The following is a 25879-nucleotide window of genomic DNA, read 5'->3' as shown; positions in this document are numbered from 1 at the left end:
GTCCAGGCAAGGTGGTCTCACTGAAGATTGATCCACTTTCAGGAGGTGATTGGGGTCTTATTCAATGCAGGCACACATTGTCCAGTCAGTGTCCACCCCCTGCTGTACCACCCACCACTACCAGGCCTATAACTAACCCCTCATCTCTGTCTTCCTTTCCTAAACCACATCCAAATCATTCCTCTCTCCTGGCTTTGTCTCTCTCGCCCTTTTTCTCCTTCTCTATTTCTCTCGCTCTCTCTACTATGCTCACTCAACCATAGCACATTCAACTCCTCTCTCTCTCTCTCTCTCTCTCTCTCTCTCTCTCTCTCTCTCTCTCTCTCTCTCTCTCTCTCTCTCTCTCTCTCTCTCTCTCTCTCTCTCTCTCTCTCTCTCTCTCTCTCTCTCTCTCTCTCTCTCTCTCTCTCTCTCTCTCTCTCTCTCTCTCTCTCTCTCTCTCTCTCTCTCTCTCTCTCATTAGGCAGGCCCTCTCTGGCTCATGTCCAACCCGACACCAGAGGACTACTAGAGGAGACCAGGAGAGAGACCTCTGCACTGTACCTGGGGCTCTCTCTCTATGGGACATATCATTACTGCTGGAGTCAGGCAGCCAGTGAACTGCAGTAGGATACTCAACGTCACCAAGTCTCTCTCCGTCCTCTCAGAGCTTAGCCAATCCACTGTACAGAAATTGATAGTATTTATATAGATTTATAGATGCTTAAGAAACTATGACATTTTAAATGACGATAAATGTATTTTCAGACTCAGGTGAGGTAGACAGATGCAGAGCTTGTAGATGATCATGATTCATGATTATGGGAGAGAAGTGTTATGTTGAGATTGTTTTTGACACAGGTATCTTTTGATTGGCTTGTGAAATAATGAGAACTTTATGACTGTTCTTTCCCAGGGTGCAGTATGAAGCAATTCCATTACAGGCTACAGTCTGTGGTGTCCCCTCACAGTTAGTTGTCAAGGACAATATGAGTATAACTTTAAATAGAACATCTTCTATTGTTTGTCACATCTATATGCATTACACTCCTCAAAGACAAATTAAGGCTTTAGGAGTAAGCCGTCAAGATAAAACTCCAACAACCATGACTGATCGGGCATACTGAAGAATTGTTGACTGCGTCTCCCAGTAGTCTAAGGGCTCTGGAACGTCCATTTAAAGAGTGAGCCCATTTGATGACTATTGAATATAATATGATGATATCTCATGAGCACACCTTGTAGCTATTTTTCTTTTTGCAACAGCCTTCGTTGACAACAAACATTTGGTTTGTGTGTGTGTGCATGTGTGTATGTACAGCTGTGTGTGTGTGCGTGCGTGTGTGTGTGTGTGTGTGTGTGAGGTGCAATATGCATGTTGGTATGCTTTCAGATGAATACATTCTGACTGAAAGATTGTCAATGAAGCTTAATTAGAGGACATAGAAATGGGCCCTCCTATAGGGAGTGGGACCACTCTCTGTCTTTGTCTCATCACAGTCTTGCTTGAAGAAGAAAACCCAAAGAGAGAAAGGCAGACAAATCACTCCCCCTGTTCAACAGAATCCTGGAAATAGCTTACTGAAGAGTGAATGCAGGAAGAATACAGTAATCACTGGTGTATTGGAAAGAAAATGAGACTCTTTATTGTTCAAGCCTAATATCCACAGTCCTATTGTTCCATCCTCGGTTTGCTTCAGCAGCCACTGTCAGACAGGGACTCTCTCCTTGTGCGAAAGCAGCTCCAGTTGCGATTTTAGCATGTGCATCTAAAATCTGCAGATGCATGCCAGCAAAGCCACAACACATCACTAAACAATACATTAATGGCACTATAACGGTGACAAACGGTGCCCAAAAACTGTTAGGGCCTACATAAAGCTGTCCCAACAGAAGAGCTTTCTTTTCAGCACCAAGTCGTGAATCCTTACCACCAATACACCTGGCTATCAGCGAAGCCTTGTCTGGCAACAAAACAGTTCATTCAGCCTCATTTACTGCCCTTTTAAAAAAACATAGCTGATATGGCTGACTTGCTTAAACACATGTGGTTTCTATTGAATCCTTGTGGATTTGTGTAAGTCAATAAGAACCGCATTGTCTTTCAATAATAATGAACGCCAACGTGAGTTTTAACTTTTGAACCATACACAAACATTATTACATTTATGTTCAGTAAATTCACAATGTTTATTCTTATATCATGAATACAGCTCTAAGTATAAGCAACTGCAAGCAAACGAGCTGCGACGAGGTAGGACTAGTCCTTCAGCACTTTCAAAATGGACACCGACACAAATTCAGATAGATGTTGAGGCCTTAACTTTACTCTTCTTCTCTCAACACAGAGAGAGAGAGAGAGAGAGAGAGACTTGACTCTTTGTCTTTCTTTACTAAAACAATCTCATTTCACTTAAACCCCCCCCCTTAAAAATAAAAAACAAAAAATATATCCTGTACTGCATACATTTACCATACTCACCTTTCTATCTACCACATGATACAAACCATCATCACAATACCCACTCCTACAACTGTATATCCACAACATCTTCCCCAGCTATAGAGACAGCCCCCCCAACACACCATATCTCCTCAAACATCTCTACACATTTTATTATTTTATAGAACTCAAACTCAACCCTGAGGCGCGCAGAGACCATCCCATTAAACAATAGTAAAGAGTCTGTTATCCCCCCACCTTTGACCCTGTTCCTCCTTGTTTGCCAAATAGCTAACTTTGCCTGAGCAAACAGAGAGTTCAACAAAACACATTTGGCTTTCTCCTTCCTCGAATACATATATCCCATTATAAACATCCCAACAGTAAAAACCACCCCCAACCTCTCACACAGACATTCCAACAGAGACATTAAAGGCATTAACCTGGTGCACACAGAAAACACATGAATCACAGTTTCTTTAATTTTACAGAAAAGACACCCCCCGATTCCCGGTTCAACCCGTGCCAACCAGCTGTTAGTGGCCAGGGCTCCATGAAGAACCCTCCACTGGAGGTCCCCTGACCTCTTTGGTACTGGGGGTTTGTAGAGCCCCCTCCACCCCACATACCCCCTGCCACTGATGTACCTTCACTCCTGTTGGGCTTCTAATGTTCCGAACCTTAACGCAGAGGTTGTAGAGGGATTTACCTCCCACATCCTCAAACTCCCCCAGGCTCGGAGTGTTAAAATCTAACAAGTCCTCCAGACCCCCTTTCCAGTCCCCAGTCTCTGCCGTCACCTGCAGTGGCGGAAACATTGGTGGCTCATTTCTCTTTGGCCGCTCAAACATCCCCCTTACCGGCTCAGAGAGTGCCTCCTGGTCCTCCTCCAGGAATCTCTCCAGCAGCCTAAGAGACGTTATTCCTGTTTGTTGTGCCAAGACTTCCCAGGGTTTTCCACCCCTCCTCTCCCAGCAGTCTCAGGTCACCCAGCCTTTGTAAACCCCCTGCCAACAGTTGCCTCTGCAGGGTGGCCAACTGAACTGATCTCAAAGGGATGGCTGGGTTGTGGAAGATAGGCTCCTCCCACACCCATAGCCCAGGCTTTAGCCTGAAAGCAGCCATCCTGCTCTCCAGTTCCACTAGGCCCTGACCTCCTTCGTGAACGGTCATGTACAACACTGCTGCCTTCAGCCAGTGATGGCCCGACCAGAAGAAGTCCACCAGCTTGCGTTGCAGGTCTGCGAGCAGACCGGCGGAGGGATTGAGGACAGCCAGTTTATGTCACAGGGAAGATGCTACCAGGTTGTTAATTATCAGCACCCTCCCTCTATATGACACTTGGGACAGGAGCCACCTCCACCTGGCCAGTCTTGACACCACTGCCTGTGACAGCCCCTCCCACTTCCTTACCCACTTCTCCGAGCCCAGGTACATCCCCAACACTTTAAGCCCTTCACAACCCCACTGCAAACCCCCTGGAAGCAAAAAAAGGAGCCCTATCCCCCCATGCCTCACATAACAGAGCTTTGCTCTTGCCCCAGTTTACCTTAGCTGATGTAGCTCCCTCATACACCTTCAGACTGGTCTCTAGTGCCTGCATATCCTTATCATCACAGAAATATAATCTGCATATGCTGACACTGCTATGCCTGTCACCACATCCATTCCTGTCCAGCACACTCCCTGCAGTCTCCTGCGTAGCAGTCCTAAAGAATGCTCAATGGCTAATGTGTATAACTGCCCAGATATAGGGCATCCTTGTCTAATGCCCCGTTTCATCCAGACTGGCCTACTGAGCCCCCCTCCCAACTTGACAATACATGACGCCCCAGCATACAACATCTTCACACAGGTCAAAAAACTCTTCCCTAACCCAAACACAGACATCACATTAAACAGATACTCATGGTCCACTCTATAAAAAGCCTTCTCTTGATCTAAAGAGACCAGTCCAAAGTTCACATTAGAACCTCTCGACAAGTCCAACATGTCCCTAATGAAGAACATTTACATTTACATTTAAGTCATTTAGCAGACGCTCTTATCCAGAGCGACTTACAATTGGTGCATTCACCTTATGACATCCAGTGGAACAGTCACTTTACAATAGTGCATCTAAATCTTAAAGGGGGGGGTGAGAGGGATTACTTATCCTATCCTAGGTATTCCTTAAAGAGGTGGGGTTTCAGGTGTCTCTGGAAGGTGGTGATTGACTCTGCTGTCCTGGCGTCGTGAGGGAGTTTGTTCCACCATTGGGGGGCCAGAGCAGCGAACAGTTTTGACTGGGCTGAGCGGGAGCTGTACTTCCTCAGTGGTAGGGAGGCGAGCAGGCCAGAGGTGGATGAACGCAGTGCCCTTGTTTGGGTGTAGGGCCTGATCAGAGCCTGGAGGTACTGAGGTGCCGTTCCCCTCACAGCTCCGTAGGCAAGCACCATGGTCTTGTAGCGGATGCGAGCTTCAACTGGAAGCCAGTGGAGAGAACGGAGGAGTGGGGTGACGTGAGAGAACTTGGGAAGGTTGAACACCAGACGGGCTGCGGCGTTCTGGATGAGTTGAAGGGGTTTAATGGCACAGGCAGGGAGCCCAGCCAACAGCGAGTTGCAGTAATCCAGACGGGAGATGACAAGTGCCTGGATTAGGACCTGCGCCGCTTCCTGTGTGAGGCAGGGTCGTACTCTGCGGATGTTGTAGAGCATGAACCTACAGGAACGGGCCACCGCCTTGATGTTGGTTGAGAACGACAGGGTGTTGTCCAAGAACAAGTTGTCCGTGATTGAGCATCCCGGTACACACTATGTTTGGTCCTTATGTACCATCCAGTCCAAATGGGACTTCAGTCTTAGAGAGGTAAATATCTTGTAATCCGCACAGAGTATTGCCACAAGCCTTCCAGTTCTTAAGGTCTCACAAGTCCCCTTTTTTGGGCAGGAGAGTCAGAGCCGCCCGACGGCAGCTCATCGGCAACTCTCCTACCCCGACGCATTCACGCAACAAGCAAAATAAGTCCTGTCCAATTATCCCCAGATTTTTTATAAAACTCCACTGTGCACGACCGGGGGACATCTGAGTTACGGACTCTGACAGTTCATGGGACAACAGAGGAATGTCCATTTCATCCCTCTGTGCCAGAGAGAGCTTAGGGAGTCCTGTGAACAAGACTTGAGCACACATAGGATCACACACTTCTGCCCTATACAATTCAGTATAAAACTCCACAGTCCGCTCCCGCATCTCTCCCACCACAGAGGTCACCCGCCCATCAGACAGCCGTAGACAATGCATACCCTTGGCTTCACCGCTCTGTCATTCCAAACCAAAGAAGAAGGAGCTGGGAGCATCCATGTCCTTGAGCATGGAGAACCTAGCTCTTACAAGTGCTCCCTTTGCTTTAACCTGGAAAAAAAACAACCCAGGTCCCTATGTAATTCAGCTAAATTAGCCTGGAGGCCTACATTGCCTTGCCCCACCATCTCTACCTCGATCTCACTAATACAACGCTCTAGTTCCCCCAATACTCTCCTAGCCTCTGAAGATGAGAGAGCTGTGTACTGTTGACAGAAAAGCCGAATTTGGACTTTCCCCACATCCCACAACTGACTCAGAGACTCATACTCCTCTTCGCTGCCCCCACCTTTCCCAAAAGGTCTGGAAACCTGAGCAAAAAGTGGCATCTTGTAAGAGCTTTACATTGAACTTCCAATAAGATGCCTGCCGGGACCCTGGTGAAATAGACAGCCGAGCCATGGTTATGTGATGATCTTAAAACCCCACCGGGAGAATGGTAGTTCCCAACAGCCTATTGCTCCGATTCCTAGACATGTAAAAGCGATCAAGTCTGGCTGCACTCACCCTAGCCCGAAAAAACTTGTCTTGTGTTTGGATGTTTAGTTCTCCAAACATCCACTAGGTCAAACTGATTAAAGATGTCCCTTAACACTCCCACTGACACTGAATGAGGCTCTTCCCCATTTCTGTCTTTTGTAAAATCCATTGTACAGTTCCAGTCCCCTCCGACCACCAGCGTCTCCTCAGGCGCTACCTGTGAGAGTTCCTGTCTAAGACTCCCAAATAGAACCCCTCTTTCTCTCCCTGTGTTAGGTGCATACACATTTATAAAGACAAACCCATGTTGTTAATTTCTGCTTTAACAACAAGAAGCCTACCTTTACACACCTTTGAGGAGCCAAGTTTTACAGACAGCCCGGTGCAAAAAGGACTGCCAACCCTGCACTAAGATCTGTCCCATGGCTCAACACACAGACAGCCCCGGTGCAAAAAGGACTGCCACCCCTGCACTAAGATCTGTCCCATGGCTCAACACACAGACAGCCCCGGTGCAAAAAGGACTGCCACCCCTGCACTAAGATCTGTCACATGGCTCAACACACAGACAGCCCCGGTGCAAAAAGGACTGCCACCCCTGCTCTAAGATCTGTCCCATGGCTCAACACACAGACAGCCCCGGTGCAAAATGGACTGCCACCCCTGCACTAAGATCTGTCCCATGGCTCAACACACAGACAGCCCCGGTGCAAAAAGGACTGCCACCCCTGCACTAAGATCTGTCCCATGGCTCAACACACAGACAGCCCCGGTGCAAAAAGGACTGCCACCCCTGCACTAAGATCTGTCCCTTGGCTCAACACACAGACAGCCCCGTTGCAAAAAGGACTGCCACCCCTGCACTAAGATCTGTCCCATGGCTCAACACACAGACAGCCCCGGTGCAAAAAGGACTGCCACCCCTGCACTAAGATCTGTCCCATGGCTCAACACACAGACAGCCCCGGTGCAAAAATGACTGCCACCCCTGCACTAAGATCTGTCCCATGGCTCAACACACAGACAGCCCCGGTGCAAAAAGAACTGCCACCCCTGCACTAAGATCTGTCCCATGGCTCCACACACTTGCCCCTTTCCCCAATCGACTTCATTCAACACATCACTATGCGTCTCCTGCAGAAACAACACCTGTACTTTTTTTTGTTTGACATATTCACCCAACACACTCCTCTATCCCACATCTCTGGCGCCATTTATATTGAGCGAACCTACCCAAAGAGTCTCCATTAGAAGTGGGAGAAAATCATGCAGAGAAAGAGACCAATAGCAAAGCTCAAAAAGCCCCAGTGTCAGAAAGAAAATATACATCTAAACAGTGTCTGAAGGTAAACCTTTACGCACTGTTGTGACCCACTTCCTCAACCTAAACCGTTTCCTGGGTGAGAGGACACCATGCCCCTCAGTTTTCATAGCATGTTGTACTGATCTTACAAACTTTCTAGGATCAGAAAAAAAAGCCTCAAGATTAACTTTTTCCCCTTAGTCTCATTCAGGAACCTTGTCAATTCTCTCAACGTGAACTTAGACCCCTCTGCTTGACTGGCTGTCAGCTCCCGGCCCATTGAAGAGGAGTCTGAAAAAAATAACTCCTCATCCTCTTCCTCAGACTCACTTTCCTCCTCATCTCTATCTGCCACCCTGACCACCTGCCCTTCCTCTCTGGTCAGGGCATCACCCACAGCAACAGGGGAAATTTCCATGGTGTCTTTGTCCACACCCTTTTTCCTTTTCTACTTGACACCCTCCTCCTCCCCCCTAGTCTATTACACTTCCCTATTATACACTCCTCACACACTAGAATAACCTGACTAGACCCAGCATCATCTACACCACCCTCCATAGCATGAGTCGGCCCAGAATCATCTACACCACCCTCCATAGCATGACTCGGCCCAGAATCATCTACACCACCCTCCATAGCATGACTCAGCCCAGAATCATCTACACCACCCTCCATAGCATAACTCGACCCAGCCTCAGCTATCCCACCATCTCTAGCCTGACTAGGCCCAGCCTCAGCTACCCCACCAGACTGCACCAATTTGTAAGTCGCTCTGGATAAGAGCGTCTGCTAAATGACTTAAATGTAATGTAAATGTAGACCCAGCCTCCGCTATACCACCATCCATAGCCTGACTAGACCCAGCCTCAGCTATCCCACCATCTCTAGCCTGACTAGACCCAGCCTCAGCTACACCACCATCCATAGACTGACTAGACCCAGCCTCAGCTATCCCACCATCTCTAGCCTGACTAGACCCAGCCTCATCTACACCACCTTCCCTGGCATGTCTAGGCCCAGATTCTGCTGCCTGCATCTCCTTACCCCCTGCACTTTGACCTTGATTTCCCCCACTGGCGCTTGTACCCTCACCTTGTCTACGGGCTTTATGTAGGCACGCAAAGCTCTTATGCCCCAAATCCCCACACTCAAAACACTGTAGACTATCTGTGCTGGACAATCCTGCATAGAGCCCCTCCCCATGCCTACATTTAAAATGCACATTTAGTTGTTGCTCATTGTTGTTCAGAAATATAAACACTTGCCTAAGGAACGAAACAACATGCTTAACGGCATCTGCCTGAAAGCCTGCTGACAGTACACGAAAACCGCTAGCAAACTTACCAAAACGACTCAGCTCTTTCCTGATTTGGTCATCCGTAATAAACGGAGGCAAATTTGCAACTACCACTCTTGTCGAAGGGGTAGAGAGAGGTGAAATTGACACCAACACATCACTTACAAATATTCCGCAAGCAAATAGCCTAACAACCAAATTAGCCCTTTTCATGAAGACAACCACAGCTTTGTTCATTCTAGAAGCAGAATGTATAAATTCAGCTCCTACCTGTTCACCGACCGCGAGCAGAACCTCCTCCACTTTAACTCCATTCTCAGGAACACAACCACAGCTTTGTTCATTCTAGAAGCAGAATGTATAAATTCAGCTCCTACCTGTTCACCGACCACGAGCAGAACCTCCTCTACTTTAACTCCATTCTCAGGAATACATCTGAATCCATGCCGAACCGACAGCGTTTCCTCCGCACTAGGCTGAGAAGCCATCGTGCACCCCACACCTTCCAAACCCCAGGAAAGTTACTCTGTCCTCTTCCACCCTAACTTTGAAAAAACTGTGGATACCACTAAAACAAATATTGCATTAACCCTCCACCATAGAAAATAACATGTAAAGAAAATAATCAAGAAAGTTAGTTAGGATATAGCCCTCCACACCAAACACTCAAACTCCAAAAAAACTCCCAGCATGCACTGCAAGAGAGAGAGAGAGAGGGAGAGAGGTGGTTAGTCTATTTGAAGTATTGTATTAGGCTTATGTGGTCTAAAAAGGAAGGAAAACACAATCACGAGGATCCACCTTTCAAGACAATATAGCGACTCACAGACTGCGCATTGCGCAAACAAAACACCCCTTGCCATATCAACTGGAATTACATGGACCTAGTACTGGATTTCTTATTGAAAACAAACATTTGAATAAGAAGAAACTGTCACATTGTTACAGACCCAACAACATTATATAGTATCCCCTCCTCGTGAAGAAAAGCACATGAGCTAATTTATGCAGTAGCATACAAGACATTCTTGGACTCGCCATTGTTGTGCTGTGCTCACTTGAACAGGAAGGTGGCTTGGTGGTCCTTCTTGTGGGAAAATTTTGTCATCAAATATGCTTTCAATACAACTGGGAACTTGAAGAAAAAGTTGAATCATGACTTCAGTGATCTTCGGCGCAGGTCCTAATCCAGGCACTTGTCATCTCCCGTCTGGATTACTGCAACTCGCTGTTGGCTGGGCTCCCTGCCTGTGCCATTAAACCCCTTCAACTCATCCAGAACGCCGCAGCCCGTCTGGTGTTCAACCTTCCCAAGTTCTCTCACGTCACCCCGCTCCTCCGTTCTCTCCACTGGCTTTCAGTTGAAGCTCGCATCCGCTACAAGACCATGGTGCTTGCCTACGGAGCTGTGAGGGGAACTGCACCTCAGTACCTCCAGGCTCTGATCAGGCCCTACACCCAAACAAGGGCACTGCGTTCATCCACCTCTGGCCTGCTCGCCTCCCTACCACTGAGGAAGTACAGCTCCCGCTCAGCCCAGTCAAAACTGTTCGCTGCTCTGGCCCCCCAATGGTGGAACAAACTCCCTCACGATGCCAGGACAGCGGAGTCAATCACCACCATCCGGAGACACCTGAAACCCCACCTCTTTAAGGAATACCTAGGATAGGATAAGTAATCCCTCTCACCCCCCCCCTTTAAGATTTAGATGCACTATTGTAAAGTGACTGTTCCACTGGATGTCATAAGGTGAATGCACCAATTTGTAAGTCGCTCTGGATAAGAGCGTCTGCTAAATGACTTAAATGTAAATGTAAATGTAAATCTTCAGGTAGGAACTCTAGAAAGAGGCCTGAGTTCTCCACTTGGAAATCCGAGTTGGATGACCGTTCAAAACGTATTTTCCCAATCTGAGGTCATTTCTTTTCAGAGTACCCAGTTGTCTTGAACTCACTGAGGTCTGAGATTTCCCAGTTACGAGTTTCCAGTTGTTTTAAACAAGGCAGAAGTCATGCTGGATTGACAGCATGTTCAATATATTCAAGCTTTTCTGAACCATGTTATTGTGAGTGAATGTTTATCTTTTTAAGCTTAAAAAAGAAACCATTTCAGACAGGTGTTGTAAATCCTTAAACCCAGACTTGGACCACACACCCTCTCCACCGAATAGCAGGCAGGGAAAGCAAAATAGTGAATTGCTTTGCAACGCTTGCAGTTAGCCCCTGATTCCTTTCAAACCAGCAGTTTTTGAATTTGCGATTTCCAACTTGTTGTGTAATGTTTATGTTGTCATGACGTTAGCCTGGGGGATAGGTTCATGACAGTCATAAATACCTCTTCCCCCCTTTTTCCTCTCTCTACCCTACTCGGGTTACATTTTTAAAAACTTGGTTAACTTAGAGATTCTGGGAACATCAGAATGTGGGGGGAAATTAACGATACTCTGCTAATCCGAACAATTGAACATATGCGGAATGTCTCATCAATGATAAGTTGACATAAACTCTACAGTGGAAAGTCTACACATCAGAGTTATCAATGGGGGCAATGTGGGGGCAATGTAGTGCCCCCATGAGTGACAGAACACTGAGCCAATCACGCCTACGTCTGTATATTCCCCCGGCTGCCCCTCCACCACGGAAAGCACCGAGCTAGGCTGAAACACCTATGTTTTGGAGCTGCCTTACTCAGGAAAGAAATCATGTTTGTATGTGGCTTTATTAACTCAATATTCTCTTTTTTTACATTGCTTGCAAAAGTACATGTGACATGAATTAATGTCAATGCTAAACCGGTGGGGCTCACGTGCCCTGAATGACGGGTCGCCACTGAGCAGCTCGACTGATCTGATGTGTGTTTCATATTTAAGGTGTGCTCCTTAGCTTCCTAAGGCTGTTATAGAGTGAGAGAGGATGAGCGAGTGAGGGAGAGATGGAGAGGGAGAGAATGATTGCTAAACTGAATCTAAAGCAATCAAACAGAGGGCTGTGACTCTCTCATGTCTTTTTAGCAGCTGTTATCAACTTGTCCCTCCCTCCTCTGTTATAGACTCTGTGGCTGAAGTATTATATTCCATCACATTAAATAGAATGTGAGGAATGGACAGGAGGGGGCGGGGGGGTCTATGAAGCGCTATTACCAGAGCTCAGGTAGCAAACTTTCCAAATTGAATCCCTCGTCACCTCTGTGGAGTGGCTTAAAGAGGATTACAGAGGCTATGGATAGGCATTGTGTTCCTTGATGCAACGTTTTTTGTACCACAAGCACTGTACCAGGAGATAAGTCCAATGCATAGGGACAAGTCTTAGAAGTCCTCAACAAGTTCTTAGTTGGGGCTGTAGGTTGGTATATCACAATGCATATACGGTCAACATTTTCAGTCTCAGCACTATATTTTTAATACATTTCCATTTGATAATAGACTGTAAAATATCAGAAGAGAGTTTGAACATTAAAAGAGCGTCTTTGTGATAGTAAAAACACCCTTACAACACAATCTATAATATCATGAGTGGGTCTCTTTCTCACAAGTCATGGATTCTCATCAATATCCATCAGCCAAAGGGGCCAGCTGGGACAAAGGTGAAGTACGGTCTTTCTAAAGTAATCTAATCATTATTGATGTCTGGCATAATAACTCAACATGTTTAAAGAGCCAGCTTCCACCAAGTCTAATATCATTACAACCAGCCATAAATCTATCCAAACCCTTAAGGGGAAAAAAAGTTGAATCCATTCAAATTCGCTGAAGAATTTTGATGAAGTCCCAAAGCTCTGTAATAGAATAAGGGTCTGCCAATCTTGTTTAAATTGCAGAATTTGACATTATTGGATATCTTGCCTTGTACATTTTGATTTCCTCTCAGTGATTTCATTCCTCACCCTCCTCAACACTAAGGCTCCATTTACAGTTTTTCTCAATTGCTAAAACACTGAAACCCATTGGCTGAACAAAGTTCCCTGTTGGCTGGACTCATTTAGCTAATTATGCAGTCTGTTGTCAATACCTTAAACCATTTCACGTGGTAAAACACAATTTGCAGATCTCATTTAGACTTTTCAGCAAAACTCTAAACACATCCTCCTTCTCAAAACACATTCTGCACTCTAATGCACATGTCATCCATACTGGTAAACACAAGTGGCAACAATCAAATTCAAATAGAGAACATATGTCATTGATTGAACACAACCACTCAAAATTGATTTAACCTGTTTCAAATGATGCGACACAACCAATATAAGCCAGTTCAGAGAGCAAACAGGTTGTTGAAGGTGGGAAGGAGACAATCTGAGAATGAATACTGTAGTACAGTGCATTGTAGGCTGTATACTGTACAATGGACAAATTGTATGGCCCTGAACATTGTGCTTTCCATTTATTAACAGTACTGACTACTCAATAGATTTAGACTGGTTGCAGGTTCATATCAACAAATAACAAGGATTACAGTATCACAGAGACAAAGGACAAGTTTGTGAGATGCAGGGTACAGTACTGTAAAAATAGGGGTACAAGGAGGAGGAAGAACAAAAACAAAATTGCAAAGAGCAAAGAGCAAAACAGAGTAGTCATTTCTGATCAATTTTGAGCTACTATGATAGAACGTGTTTTCGTTCATCAAAAGACAATGACGGAAAAATATATATTTTTTTTAGATTAAAAATGTACTTCTCCCTGAGGATTGTATGTTTTGAACAATGTGTTTTCTATTTTTCGGTGTATTGTTTACTGATTGATCGAGAGTGTATATAATTTTGATCACTTTGTTTATGATTTGAGAGCCGTGTTTGATTTTGAACACAGGTAAAACTGTTTTGAGGCGAATGTTTCATTTTGCAAGAGGAGTCAGAGGTTATGTAAATAGTGCTTGAAGATGAGGTTTTGTGTTGAATGTTTTCAGGAAATGGAGCAAGGTTTCAGAAATCGTGTTTTAGCAATTGAGAAAAACTGTAATTACAGATATGTAATCAGTTCCAGCTATGGTCATGTGCCATATCACCAACCAGACATGTGTGAGTGGCCTGGCATCTGTGTGAGTGAGTGAGAGGAGAGAGAGAGAGGGAGAAAGTGTGAGAGAGAGACAGAAAGAGAGAGAGAGAGAGAGAGAGAGAGAGAGAGAGAGAGAGAGAGAGAGAGAGAGAGAGAGAGAGAGAGAGAGAGAGAGAGAGAGAGGGAGACAGAGAGAGAGAGACAGAAAGACAGAGAGAGAGAGAGAGAGAGAGAGAGAGAGAGAGAGAGAGAGAGAGAGAGAGAGAGAGAGAGAGAGAGAGAGAGAGAGAGAGAGAGAGAGAGAGAGATAGAGGGAGAAAGTGAGAGAGAGAGACAGAAAGACAGAAAGAGAGAGACAGAGAGCGAGAAAAAGACAGCAAAAGAGAGAGACAGAGAGAGAGAGAGAGAGAGAGAGAGAGAGAGAGAGAGAGAGAGAGAGAGAGAGAGAGAGAGAGAGAGAGAGAGTGAAATAAAGTTGAGGGAGAGAGGGTACATTCTCAGATCCTCAGTCATTGTCCTCATACACTGCCCCTACTCGGATGGTATCGCGCCGTCCCAACCTTCGCTCTCTCTCCCCCGCTACTCTCTTCTCTTCCATCCTATCATCTCTTCCCTCTGCTCAAACCTTCTCCAACCTATCTCCTGATTCTGCCTCCTCAACCCTCCTCTCCTCCCTCTCTGCATCCTTTGACTCTCTATGTCCCCTATCCTCCAGGCCGGCTCGGTCCTCCCCTCCCGCTCCGTGGCTCGATGACTCATTGCGAGCTCACAGAACAGGGCTCCGGGCAGCCGAGCGGAAATGGAGGAAAACTCGCCTTCCTGCGGACCTGGCATCCTTTCACTCCCTCCTCTCTACATTTTCCTCCTCTGTCTCTGCTGCTAAAGCCACTTTCTACCACTCTAAATTCCAAGCATCTGCCTCTAACCCTAGGAAGCTCTTTGCCACCTTCTCCTCCCTCCTGAATCCTCCTCCCCCTCCCCCCCTCCTCCCTCTCTGCAGATGACTTCATCAACCATTTTGAAAAGAAGGTCAACGACATCCGATTCTCGTTTGCTAAGTCAAACGACACCGCTGGTTCTGCTCACACTGCCCTACCCTGTGCTCTGACCTCTTTCTCCCCTCTCTCTCCAGATGAAATCTCGCGTCTTGTGACGGCCGGCCGCCCAACAACCTGCCCGCTTGACCCTATCCCCTCCTCTCTTCTCCAGACCATTTCCGGAGACCTTCTCCCTTACCTCACCTCGCTCATCAACTCATCCCTGACCGCTGGCTACGTCCCTTCCGTCTTCAAGAGAGCGAGAGTTGCACCCCTTCTGAAAAAACCTACACTCGATCCCTCCGATGTCAATAATTACAGACCAGTATCCCTTCTTTCTTTTCTCTCCAAAACTCTTGAACGTGCCGTCCTTGGCCAGCTCTCCCGCTATCTCTCTCTGAATGACCTTCTTGATCCAAATCAGTCAGGTTTCAAGACTAGTCATTCAACTGAGACTGCTCTCCTCTGTATCACGGAGGCGCTCCGCACTGCTAAAGCTAACTCTCTCTCCTCTGCTCTCATCCTTCTAGATCTATCGGCTGCCTTCGATACTGTGAACCATCAGATCCTCCTCTCCACCCTCTCCGAGTTGGGCATCTCCGGCGCGGCCCACGCTTGGATTGCGTCCTACCTGACAGGTCGCTCCTACCAGGTGGCGTGGCGAGAATCTGTCTCCTCACCACGCGCTCTCACCACTGGTGTCCCCCAGGGCTCTGTTCTAGGCCCTCTCCTATTCTCGCTATACACCAAGTCACTTTGCTCTGTCATAACCTCACATGGTCTCTCCTATCATTGCTATGCAGACGACACACAATTAATCTTCTCCTTTCCCCCTTCTGATGACCAGGTGGCGAATCGCATCTCTGCATGTCTGGCAGACATATCAGTGTGGATGACGGATCACCACCTCAAGCTGAACCTCGGCAAGACGGAGCTGCTCTTCCTCCCGGGGAAGGACTACCCGTTCCATGATCTCGCCATCACGGTTGACAACTCCATTGTGTCCTCCTCCCAGAGCGCTAAGAACCTTGGCGTGATCCTGGACAACACCCTGTCGTTCTCAACCAACATCAAGGCGGTGGCCCGTTCCTGTAGGTTCATGCTCTACAACATCCGCAGAGTACGACCCTGCCTCACACAGGAAGCGGCGCAGGTCCTAATCCAGGCACTTGTCATCTCCCGTCTGGATTACTGCAACTCGCTGTTGGCTGGGCTCCCTGCCTGTGCCATTAAACCCCTTCAACTCATCCAGAACGCCGCAGCCCGTCTGGTGTTCAACCTTTCCAAGTACTCTCACGTCACCCCGCTCCTCCGTTCTCTCCACTGGCTTCCAGTTGAAGCTCGCATCCGCTACAAGACCATGGTGCTTGCCTACGGAGCTGTGAGGGGAACGGCACCTCAGTACCTCCAGGCTCTGATCAGGCCCTACACCCAAACAAGGGCACTGCGTTCATCCACCTCTGGCCTGCTCGCCTCCCTACCACTGAGGAAGTACAGCTCCCGCTCAGCCCAGTCAAAACTGTTCGCTGCTCTGGCCCCCCAATGGTGGAACAAACTCCCTCACGATGCCAGGACAGCGGAGTCAATCACCACCTTCCGGAGACACCTGAAACCCCACCTCTTTAAGGAATACCTAGGATAGGATAAGTAATCCCTCTTACCCCCCCCCCCTTTAAGATTTAGATGCACTATTGTAAAGTGACTGTTCCACTGGATGTCATAAGGTGAATGCACCAATTTGTAAGTCGCTCTGGATAAGAGTGACTTAAATGTAAATGTAATAATTGTGGATGTGATACCCTGGGTGTGGAACCCTTCAGTCAGCGAGAAGAACTAGTCTGGGATATGAGGGATGACACCTGGTGGCACAGGGCACAAACAATCAGCTAAGGGTGAGAAAGCGGCAGTCCACAGTGGTAGCAGCCATAGTGCTGTAACTTAGTTTTGGTGGCTAAAGTAAGAGTTCATAGCAGTAGAAGTAAAGTACTTCTAGCCGATTGGAGTTTAACTTATTTAATCTTCTTCTGGGGGCAGCTCTGCCTCGTGGGCAAAAACATTGATAATTGGTTGGCAGAACAAAGACTGCACTGCCTGTCGTGGCATTGGCATCTGTGTTGTGGTGATCAGTCTACAGAAGTAGGCTCTCAGAGGGAGAATGACAATATCAAAACCTGTCATTTCTGTTGATCTCGTGAGACAGGTTCTATTATCTGCAACGATGAACTAGATCGGATGTTGCCATTTTTTTATGGTTTCAATTGAATTGAATTGAGGAAATTGTGGCTTTCTATACAGTCCTCTCATTTCAGTCCTCAAGATGGACAGCACTTGTAATCGCCTCCAGGAGGTGACTACTGAGTGATTTATTTCAAGCAAATCCATATTTAACAGAGTGACGTGCTTGACATCTCCCTATGCTTGAATGTCTATACAGATTTCAGGTTGAAAGTCCTCACATTCATTGGGTATTTCTGAATGGGGTGTGGCTCTAAGCAATGCGTTCCATATACACTGAGTGTACAAAGCATTAGGAACACCTTCCTAATATTGAGTTGAACCCCCCTTTTGCCCTCAGAACAGACTCAATTCGTAAGGGAATGGACTCTACAAGGTGTCGAAAGCGTTCAACTAGGATGCTGGCCCATATTGGCTCCAGTGTTTCCCAGAGTTGTGTCACACATTTGCAGAAGCATTCAAAAATATTGCAGCGATGATTTACGATGAACTGGGAGAGACACCTCAATATAACGCAAAGAAAGCAAGTGGATGAGGTCCCGAATGGATCCAAACTGTCCAATAGTTGCGCGCGCAAACTGAACGAGGTTCGGAAGTCTTGGGGCAACCGGTACACACATACAGTGTAGCGTAGAGGAGATGCAACTTTAACGTACTGTAGCGACCCGCACAGACAGCTGTGTGTTATGTGTTAGGCTAGGAGGTGGTTGTGTTGTACTGACCAGTACCCGGTGTTCGCGGGGTCCAACCTGTCAATCAACCTGCTATCTGCCAATCACGGGAATGCCTGGAATGTTCTGATGCCGGGCATCCTGGTGGTTGGTGGAGTGGCGTGGAGGGGGGTTGGGCAGGGGGGGTGGAGCATTGGAAGTTAAGACCAGGTTCAGCTTTTGTTCTCTCTCTCTTACGTCTGGGCTTCACAAGAGAAGGTCACGATTGGCTTGTGTCATCTATTTGGCGTGTGCTACGGCCCAAACAGTAGCCTGTGTAAAGTTGGTGTAATAAACCGTCAATTCGTAAACTCAAGCCTCTGTCTGGACAATTGTTCCTTTATGATCTAGTCGGGTCACTACAGTACCTTTTATTATGACAGCAACAAGTGGAGGCGGTGCGCTGGCGAGGTGAGTTATACCTCCTGCGCTCATTCTATGTTCGGTCCCTCTCCACTCGATACTGATTCGTTTGTTGGTTTGCATGTTACTTTACGTCGATGGAGCAACCGTACAGCCCTGACTGGACCATGCTCTCATTCTGAAAACAAGTCGGGAGAAAAAGACAAGGTTAGTGGTGCTATGGTCAGTTGATTTATAAAAGGTCGATATTATTTATAAAATATGGATATTATTGAATATTAGTATGTTTCGATTTTTTTCCACGTCTTTTTAGGTCGTTCAAAAAGTACATTCCTATTACTTTTTAGACTACAGAAATCATCCATTGAGTTGGATGGGGAGTTAAGCTCGCAAGTTAACGATTTCATTGTCCTGTGCATGTAACAATAACTCTTGAACTTGAAATAAATGATACTACCTCCGGTTCTTCATCATCATCACCACCACCTTAATTATGACCATTAGACTATATTAACAGTGACACTAATAAAACAGACCCTCTACCATGCATGGGACGATCCATAAAGACCCATAAGAACGTACTTTCTCCACCTGAATGACCTCTTGCATTCTGAAAAGTGAGTCGCCTTGTTAAAACTGCTTATGTTTTGCTGCTTGCGGACCACTGGCAGCCTAACTACCTATGGAAGTACTGTATGTCACACGAGAAGGATACATCTAACATTGAGGTTTCTGTGACGCCCAGGGTTACAGAGACAAAGCAGACCCTCTGTCCGCGGGTGATCATGGGCTATATACTGTTTGATGTTTTGGTTTCAGTCGGACATGTGGCTTAACTGTGGCTAAATGAAGCTGTGGTGACTAGCTAATAATGTGGTGGTAGATCTGTGAGGGTTCATGGACTTCAAACAGGCAGACGGAGAGCAGGACATGTTGGCTGAATGCTATGGTTTCCCTTGAGCTTGTTGTGCGTTTATAAACCACCTTTGACATGAATGAATGAATGCTGCGCAAACATTTGGAGAGTGCAAAAGGTCACTGTCTCTGGAATGTTGTCAGCAAATATTAATCAAATGAAAGGAAATGTTGAGTCACTGTTTCTGTTTGGTCTATGTAAAAGTGTTCAATAGAAAACAAAATCACAGGGGGAAATGCGTCAATGATTCCAATGATTCTGGGAACGTTCCTCAAGAATTTTACAGCTGCTGTGAATCTCTATGGTCCGGAATTGGGAGTAACCACCTGGAACTATCAGAGCAATCTATTATTACTAGGGTAATGTATCTTAACTATTTATACTGTCAGGGCAAAGGACTGGAGACTGGAGATACTCTCTCTGCGTTCAGCACTGTAAGAAATAGGAGAACAGGCGCACGCCATGCAGTACGGTATCAATCAAATTCAAAAAGACCACATTGTCGTGTAGTTATTTTTTAGCTTAGGAAAATTGGTGCTCAAATTGGGTAAACAATGTTTCCATCAATATCTATTTTTAACAAATCAAAATATTTTTTTGTTTTGCCTTGTCATTGACGAAGGATTTTTTTTAAAGGATGCTTTTTCAATGTACTGTTTTTCAAGACCTTTGTGCATCAAGAAATCAATAGATATGATTTCTACCAGATGGAATTACTGAAGATATAAGCACTGGCTTGTCTCACTACCACATCTCAAACACTGGCTTCTCTCACTACTACATCTCAAACACTGGCTTCTCTCACTACTACATCTCAAACACTGGCTTGTCTCACTACTACATCTCAAACACTGGCTTGTCTCACTACTACATCTCAAACACTGGCTTGTCTCACTACTACATCTCAAACACTGGCTTGTCTCACTACTACATCTCAAACACTGGCTTGTCTCACTACTACATCTCAAACACTGGCTTGTCTCTCTACTACATCTCAAACACTGGCTTGTCTCACTACTACATCTCAAACACTGGCTTGTCTCACTACTACATCTCAAACACTGGCTTGTCTCACTACTACATCTCACTACTACATCTCAAACACTGGCTTGTCTCACTACTACATCTCAAACACTGGCTTGTCTCACTACTACATCTCAAACACTGGCTTGTCTCACTACTACATCTCTCTACTACATCTCAAACACTGGCTTGTCTCACTACTACATCTCACTACTACATCTCAAACACTGGCTTATCTCACTACTACATCTCAAACACTGGCTTGTCTCACTACTACATCTCAAACACTGGCTTGTCTCACTACTACATCTCAAACACTGGCTTGTCTCACTACTACATCTCACTACTACATCTCAAACACTGGCTTGTCTCACTACTACATCTCAAACACTGGCTTGTCTCACTACCACATCTCAAACACTGGCTTGTCTCACTACTACATCTCACTACTACATCTCAAACACTGACTTGTCTCACTACTACATCTCAAACACTGACTTGTCTCACTACTACATCTCAAACACTGACTTGTCTCACTACTACATCTCAAACACTGGCTTGTCTCACTACTACATCTCAAACACTGGCTTCTCTCACTACTACATCTCAAACACTGGCTTCTCTCACTACTACATCTCAAACACTGGCTTGTCTCACTACTACATCTCAAACACTGGCTTGTCTCACTACTACATCTCAAACACTGGCTTGTCTCACTACTACATCTCAAACACTGGCTTGTCTCACTACTACATCTCAAACACTGGCTTGTCTCACTACTACATCTCAAACACTGGCTTGTCTCTCTACTACATCTCAAACACTGGCTTGTCTCACTACTACATCTCAAACACTGGCTTGTCTCACTACTACATCTCAAACACTGGCTTGTCTCACTACTACATCTCACTACTACATCTCAAACACTGGCTTGTCTCACTACTACATCTCACTAAATCTCAAACACTGGCTTGTCTCACTACTACATCTCAAACACTGGCTTGTCTCACTACTACATCTCAAACACTGGCTTGTCTCACTACTACATCTCACTACTACATCTCAAACACTGGCTTGTCTCACTACTACATCTCACTACTACATCTCAAACACTGGCTTGTCTCACTACTACATCTCAAACACTGGCTTGTCTCACTACTACATCTCAAACACTGGCTTGTCTCACTACTACATCTCACTACTACATCTCAAACACTGGCTTGTCTCACTACTACATCTCAAACACTGGCTTGTCTCACTACCACATCTCAAACACTGGCTTGTCTCACTACTACATCTCACTACTACATCTCAAACACTGACTTGTCTCACTACTACATCTCAAACACTGACTTGTCTCACTACTACATCTCAAACACTGACTTGTCTCACTACTACATCTCAAACACTGGCTTGTCTCACTACTACATCTCAAACACTGGCTTGTCTCACTACTACATCTCAAACACTTGCTTGTCTCACTACCACATCTCAAACACTGGCTTGTCTCACTACTACATCTCACTACTACATCTCAAACACTGGCTTGTCTCACTACTACATCTCACTACTACATCTCAAACACTGGCTTGTCTCACTACCACATCTCACTACTACATCTCAAACACTGACTTGTCTCACTACTACATCTCAAACACTGACTTGTCTCACTACTACATCTCAAACACTGACTTGTCTCACTACTACATCTCAAACACTGACTTGTCTCACTACTACATCTCAAACACTGACTTGTCTCACTACTACATCTCAAACACTGACTTGTCTCACTACTACATCTCAAACACTGGCTTGTCTCACTACCACATCTCAAACACTGGCTTGTCTCACTACTACATCTCACTACTACATCTCAAACACTGGCTTGTCTCACTACTACATCTCAAACACTGACTTGTCTCACTACTACATCTCAAACACTGACTTGTCTCACTACTACATCTCAAACACTGGCTTGTCTCACTACCACATCTCAAACACTGGCTTGTCTCACTACTACACCTCACTACTACATCTCAAACACTGACTTGTCTCACTACTACATCTCAAACACTGGCTTGTCTCACTACTACATCTCAAACACTGGCTTGTCTCACTACTACATCTCAAACACTGGCTTGTCTCACTACTACATCTCACTACTACATCTCACTACTACATCACAAATACTGGCTTCTCTCACTACTACATCTCAAACATGCTTTGTTATGTTCATCTACCCAGGACTTCACAGAGTTACAACAAAAACGATTTTCCAATAAATGGATCATTAAAGAAATTGCCATGGCCTGTTTCTCTCTTTTAATCTCTCTCTCTCTCTATATATTTCAGATTCCTTGCCTTCAGAGGACTGAGTGATAGGCTGTCCTGAAACTTGTGCTACAGTATGTCTGGATCGAAATGATATGCCCACTCCTTTCCTCTTCTGTCTAGTTGGAACCCATCTTTTGTATTCCTCCAGACTGTCCTTGGTCAAACTCTACAGTCACTTCACTGGACTCTAATGGATGGATATGGGGATGAAGATAGAGGGTTATTAATCTGGTATGATATGTATATGAGTAGCTGCTGTGTACCATCAATAGTCATTGAAACCTGCTCTGGAACCGCAGGGATAGTCAGGTCTTTTACCGGCTGAGCTAATGGGGCCTCCTCAGCCACGTTGGCAAGTCCTGTTCCCTTCTTTCTGTGTCTCCACTTCCCCCGTGAGGACGTTGTGTCTCGTGGTGGCCCTCGTGGTTGTCATGGCGACACCGTGCCCCAAGAGCTGCCACTGCTCGGAGAGGAATGGCGTGGTGGTGCAGTGCGTCTCCCGGAGCCTTGACCAGATCCCTCCGGACCTACCGGAAGACACCGTCACCCTCCTGCTCTCGTCCAACCGGATCAGCCACATCCCCAACCAGGCCTTCAAGGACCTCCGCCGCCTCAAGGAGCTGGACCTGTCGCATAACCACATCGAGAGTATCGACGCAGGGGCCTTCCTGGGGGTCTCCGAGGGACTCCGCTCCCTGGACCTCTCCAACAACCAGCTCCACAGCGTCCCCAAGGAGGCCTTCACCAAGCTGAGTGCCCGTATAAGACTCTCCAACAACCCCTGGCACTGCGAGTGTTCCCTCCAGGAGGTACTGAGGGAGCTGAGGCTGGACCCTGAGACGGTCAACGAGGTGAGCTGCCACACCTCTGTCCAGGACGAGTACGCCGGCCGGCCCGTCATTCAGGTCCTGGACTCTGGCATCAACTTCTGTAACTTTCACCACAAGACCACCGACGTGGCCATGTTCGTGACCATGTTCTGCTGGTTCGCCATGGTGATCGCCTACGTCATCTACTACGTCAGGCACAACCAGGAGGACGCGAGGAGACACATGGAGTACCTCAAGTCTCTACCCAGATCCTCCCAGATCACCAAGGACTTTGACACAGCCAGCACTGTGCTCTAGCAGTGGTCTATGTGTGGTGGCAGTGACAGCGGTGGGGGTTCTTACATGTCCATGGGATAGTAAACACAGTGGCACAGTTGCAAGGTGTATGTAACTATTTTGAATGTGAAGACGGGCCTCTGGACGAGCCACTGGACTGCACCTGCCCGTCTGCACGTGCCTGACCGGCTCGCAGTGGGCCTCGGGTTCGTCAGTGCAATCAACGTGCCCCTTTTTGTGTCGACTGTTTATGAAGTCATGGGGTCAATACCTTTTGAGATTTCTGACTCAATTCCAACCGACTTTTTTGTCGATTGTTGTAATTTTTATTTTACAGTATTTATTTTTAATTGGGAAGAAACATGACCTCTACTTCTCATCGTCATATGTTTTCCCAACAGTAGGATTTAATGAGAAATATATTGTATAAGTCTCTGAGAGTGTCTCCATATTGATTTGGTTGTTGTGTGATTGGTTGTAGTGCTATACAGTACTATTGATCTAGTCATTGTGATTGGCTGTTACACTGGACTGAATGTTCATCTTGTGTCTTCAAGTGCCTAGAAACAGTAAACAGTAACTCAACCAAGGCACTGTGAAAACAAATGTTGAACTACAAAATCCCTTTAAAGCTAGAATCCTTATCCACTGGGCACAGATGTCATTTCAATGTCTAGTTTTGATCTAATTTTGGTTGAGTTGTCAGCTAACGTCAATTCGATGTGAAATCAACAAAACATTTCACCATGTCATTTGGTTTAGGTTAAAAGTTGGGTGAAAAAAATACGACATTCCCTTACGTTGATGACTTTTTAAAAAATCTAATCAGTTTCCCACATTGATTCAACATCATAACATAGATTTTGGATTTTAAAGGATGGTGGAAACAACGTTGATTCAATCAATTTTTGCCCAGTGGGAGTTGTTAGATTCATTCTTTGACTTATAAATGAATGATACATACCCATTGATTCTTAATGTATAAATGCCTCATGAGCTTAGTTCAACTGTCGTACCCAATCAGAACCCCAGATATGTGCTTTTTTTGCTTCAATGTTTGCAAACAAGCTACATGTAAACAAATACTGTATAGCTTTAAAACATGGTTAAAACTGTCGTTTGTTTGATTATGTCCATAGCTATGTCTATGAATTTGACAGTGGTTCCATTTCTCCAGGCATTTTACTAAACAGAGGGGTACCACTTTGTTATTGATTTAGCTGAAGATTCTAGCTTTAATATGTCATGTTAAATATTTTAGATGTTGTGAAGGGTGTTATGAATCATTTACCATTACTCATTTTGGCAATCAATGTGATGCCACTTTCAGGACATAAATCTTTAAATACTCATATCGGATTTAGTTCCCAAACTGTCAAACACCCTTCTACAGACGTTGATCGATGCTGATGTTGCGTCAGAGAGTCTATGATGACCAACAGTTGGAAGTAGTCTATACTTCCTTAGTAGTGTATGTGTTCTGTATTGTTTTGTCTCTATTGGTTTGTATGTTTGTCCCTTTTAATGGTATGGGATGTAGTTTATGGAGAGAGAAACTAATGAAAGGAAAGTGAGAAAAGGAGACATTCTATTGTTTTATTGAGACTTGTGTTGAAACGGAGAAACTTTGACCATGAAATCTGTCTTTGTCTGTCGGGATATGGGGATATGACTTGATCTTGTTGCGCTCGTCTCTGTTTGTAATTATTCTTAGCAAAATGGTTGTGAATCAACCGTTGTCGTTTTTATATCTGAAATAAAACGGTCTCTAACGACTAGTAATCCTGTTTTATTTCCGTCAGAAACAGAAAGGTAGTAGTTTCTGAATACCTTGACTTATTATTTTGCAAATGGAAGAGAATTCCTACACCTCCTTTTTATGACTGAATTCATGATGAGGTTGTCCAATCTTCTTTCTCTCTTTCCGAGGACATGGTTGAGTGCACTTTATTGTGGTGTGTGGTTTCTATCGGTCTCATCTCTCTCTCTCTCTCTCTTCTCTGTCTCTCTCTCATCTCATATGTACTGTGTCTGATTGAGCTCTTATGCTTGTATTATATTCATCTCTGCAACTGCAGTTTGTGCAGCTACTTTGCCTTCTGCCATTTCAGAGAAATCGTGTTATTATTCATAAGGCCTGTACCCCAAATGGCACCCTATACCCTATATAGTGCACTACTTTTGACCAGAGCCATAGGTCACTATATAGGGGATAGGGTGCCATTTTGGAGGCTGTGAAGGTATTCTAGGAAAAGTCTGGTTATAAAAATGAGGTGGTGGAATGCCTCAAAAGGAAATCTCACTACTCTGACCCT

General features: G+C 45.6%; 1 protein-coding gene across 1 annotated transcript; it reads left to right on the top strand.

The window, feature by feature from the left end:
- The first annotated feature begins 18173 nt into the window (after positions 1-18173).
- On the top strand, positions 18174-25330 carry LOC124008667 (leucine-rich repeat-containing protein 3-like). Its single transcript, XM_046320150.1, has 2 exons — positions 18174-18392; positions 22477-25330. Exon 2 carries the CDS (start codon positions 22788-22790, stop codon positions 23583-23585), a length of 798 nt encoding a protein of 265 aa, XP_046176106.1. The 5' UTR covers positions 18174-18392; positions 22477-22787; the 3' UTR covers positions 23586-25330.
- Positions 25331-25879: the final 549 nt, after the last annotated feature.

This window comes from Oncorhynchus gorbuscha, linkage group LG21 (genome assembly GCF_021184085.1).
Source record: "Oncorhynchus gorbuscha isolate QuinsamMale2020 ecotype Even-year linkage group LG21, OgorEven_v1.0, whole genome shotgun sequence".
Classification (NCBI taxonomy): domain Eukaryota; kingdom Metazoa; phylum Chordata; class Actinopteri; order Salmoniformes; family Salmonidae; genus Oncorhynchus; species Oncorhynchus gorbuscha.
This window is presented reverse-complemented; position numbering and strand designations above follow the sequence as displayed.

Coding starts and splice junctions, on each gene's coding strand:
- LOC124008667 (XM_046320150.1), top strand. CDS start 22,788: ATGGGGCCTCCTCAGCCACGTTGGCAAGTCCTGTTCCCTTCTTTCTGT.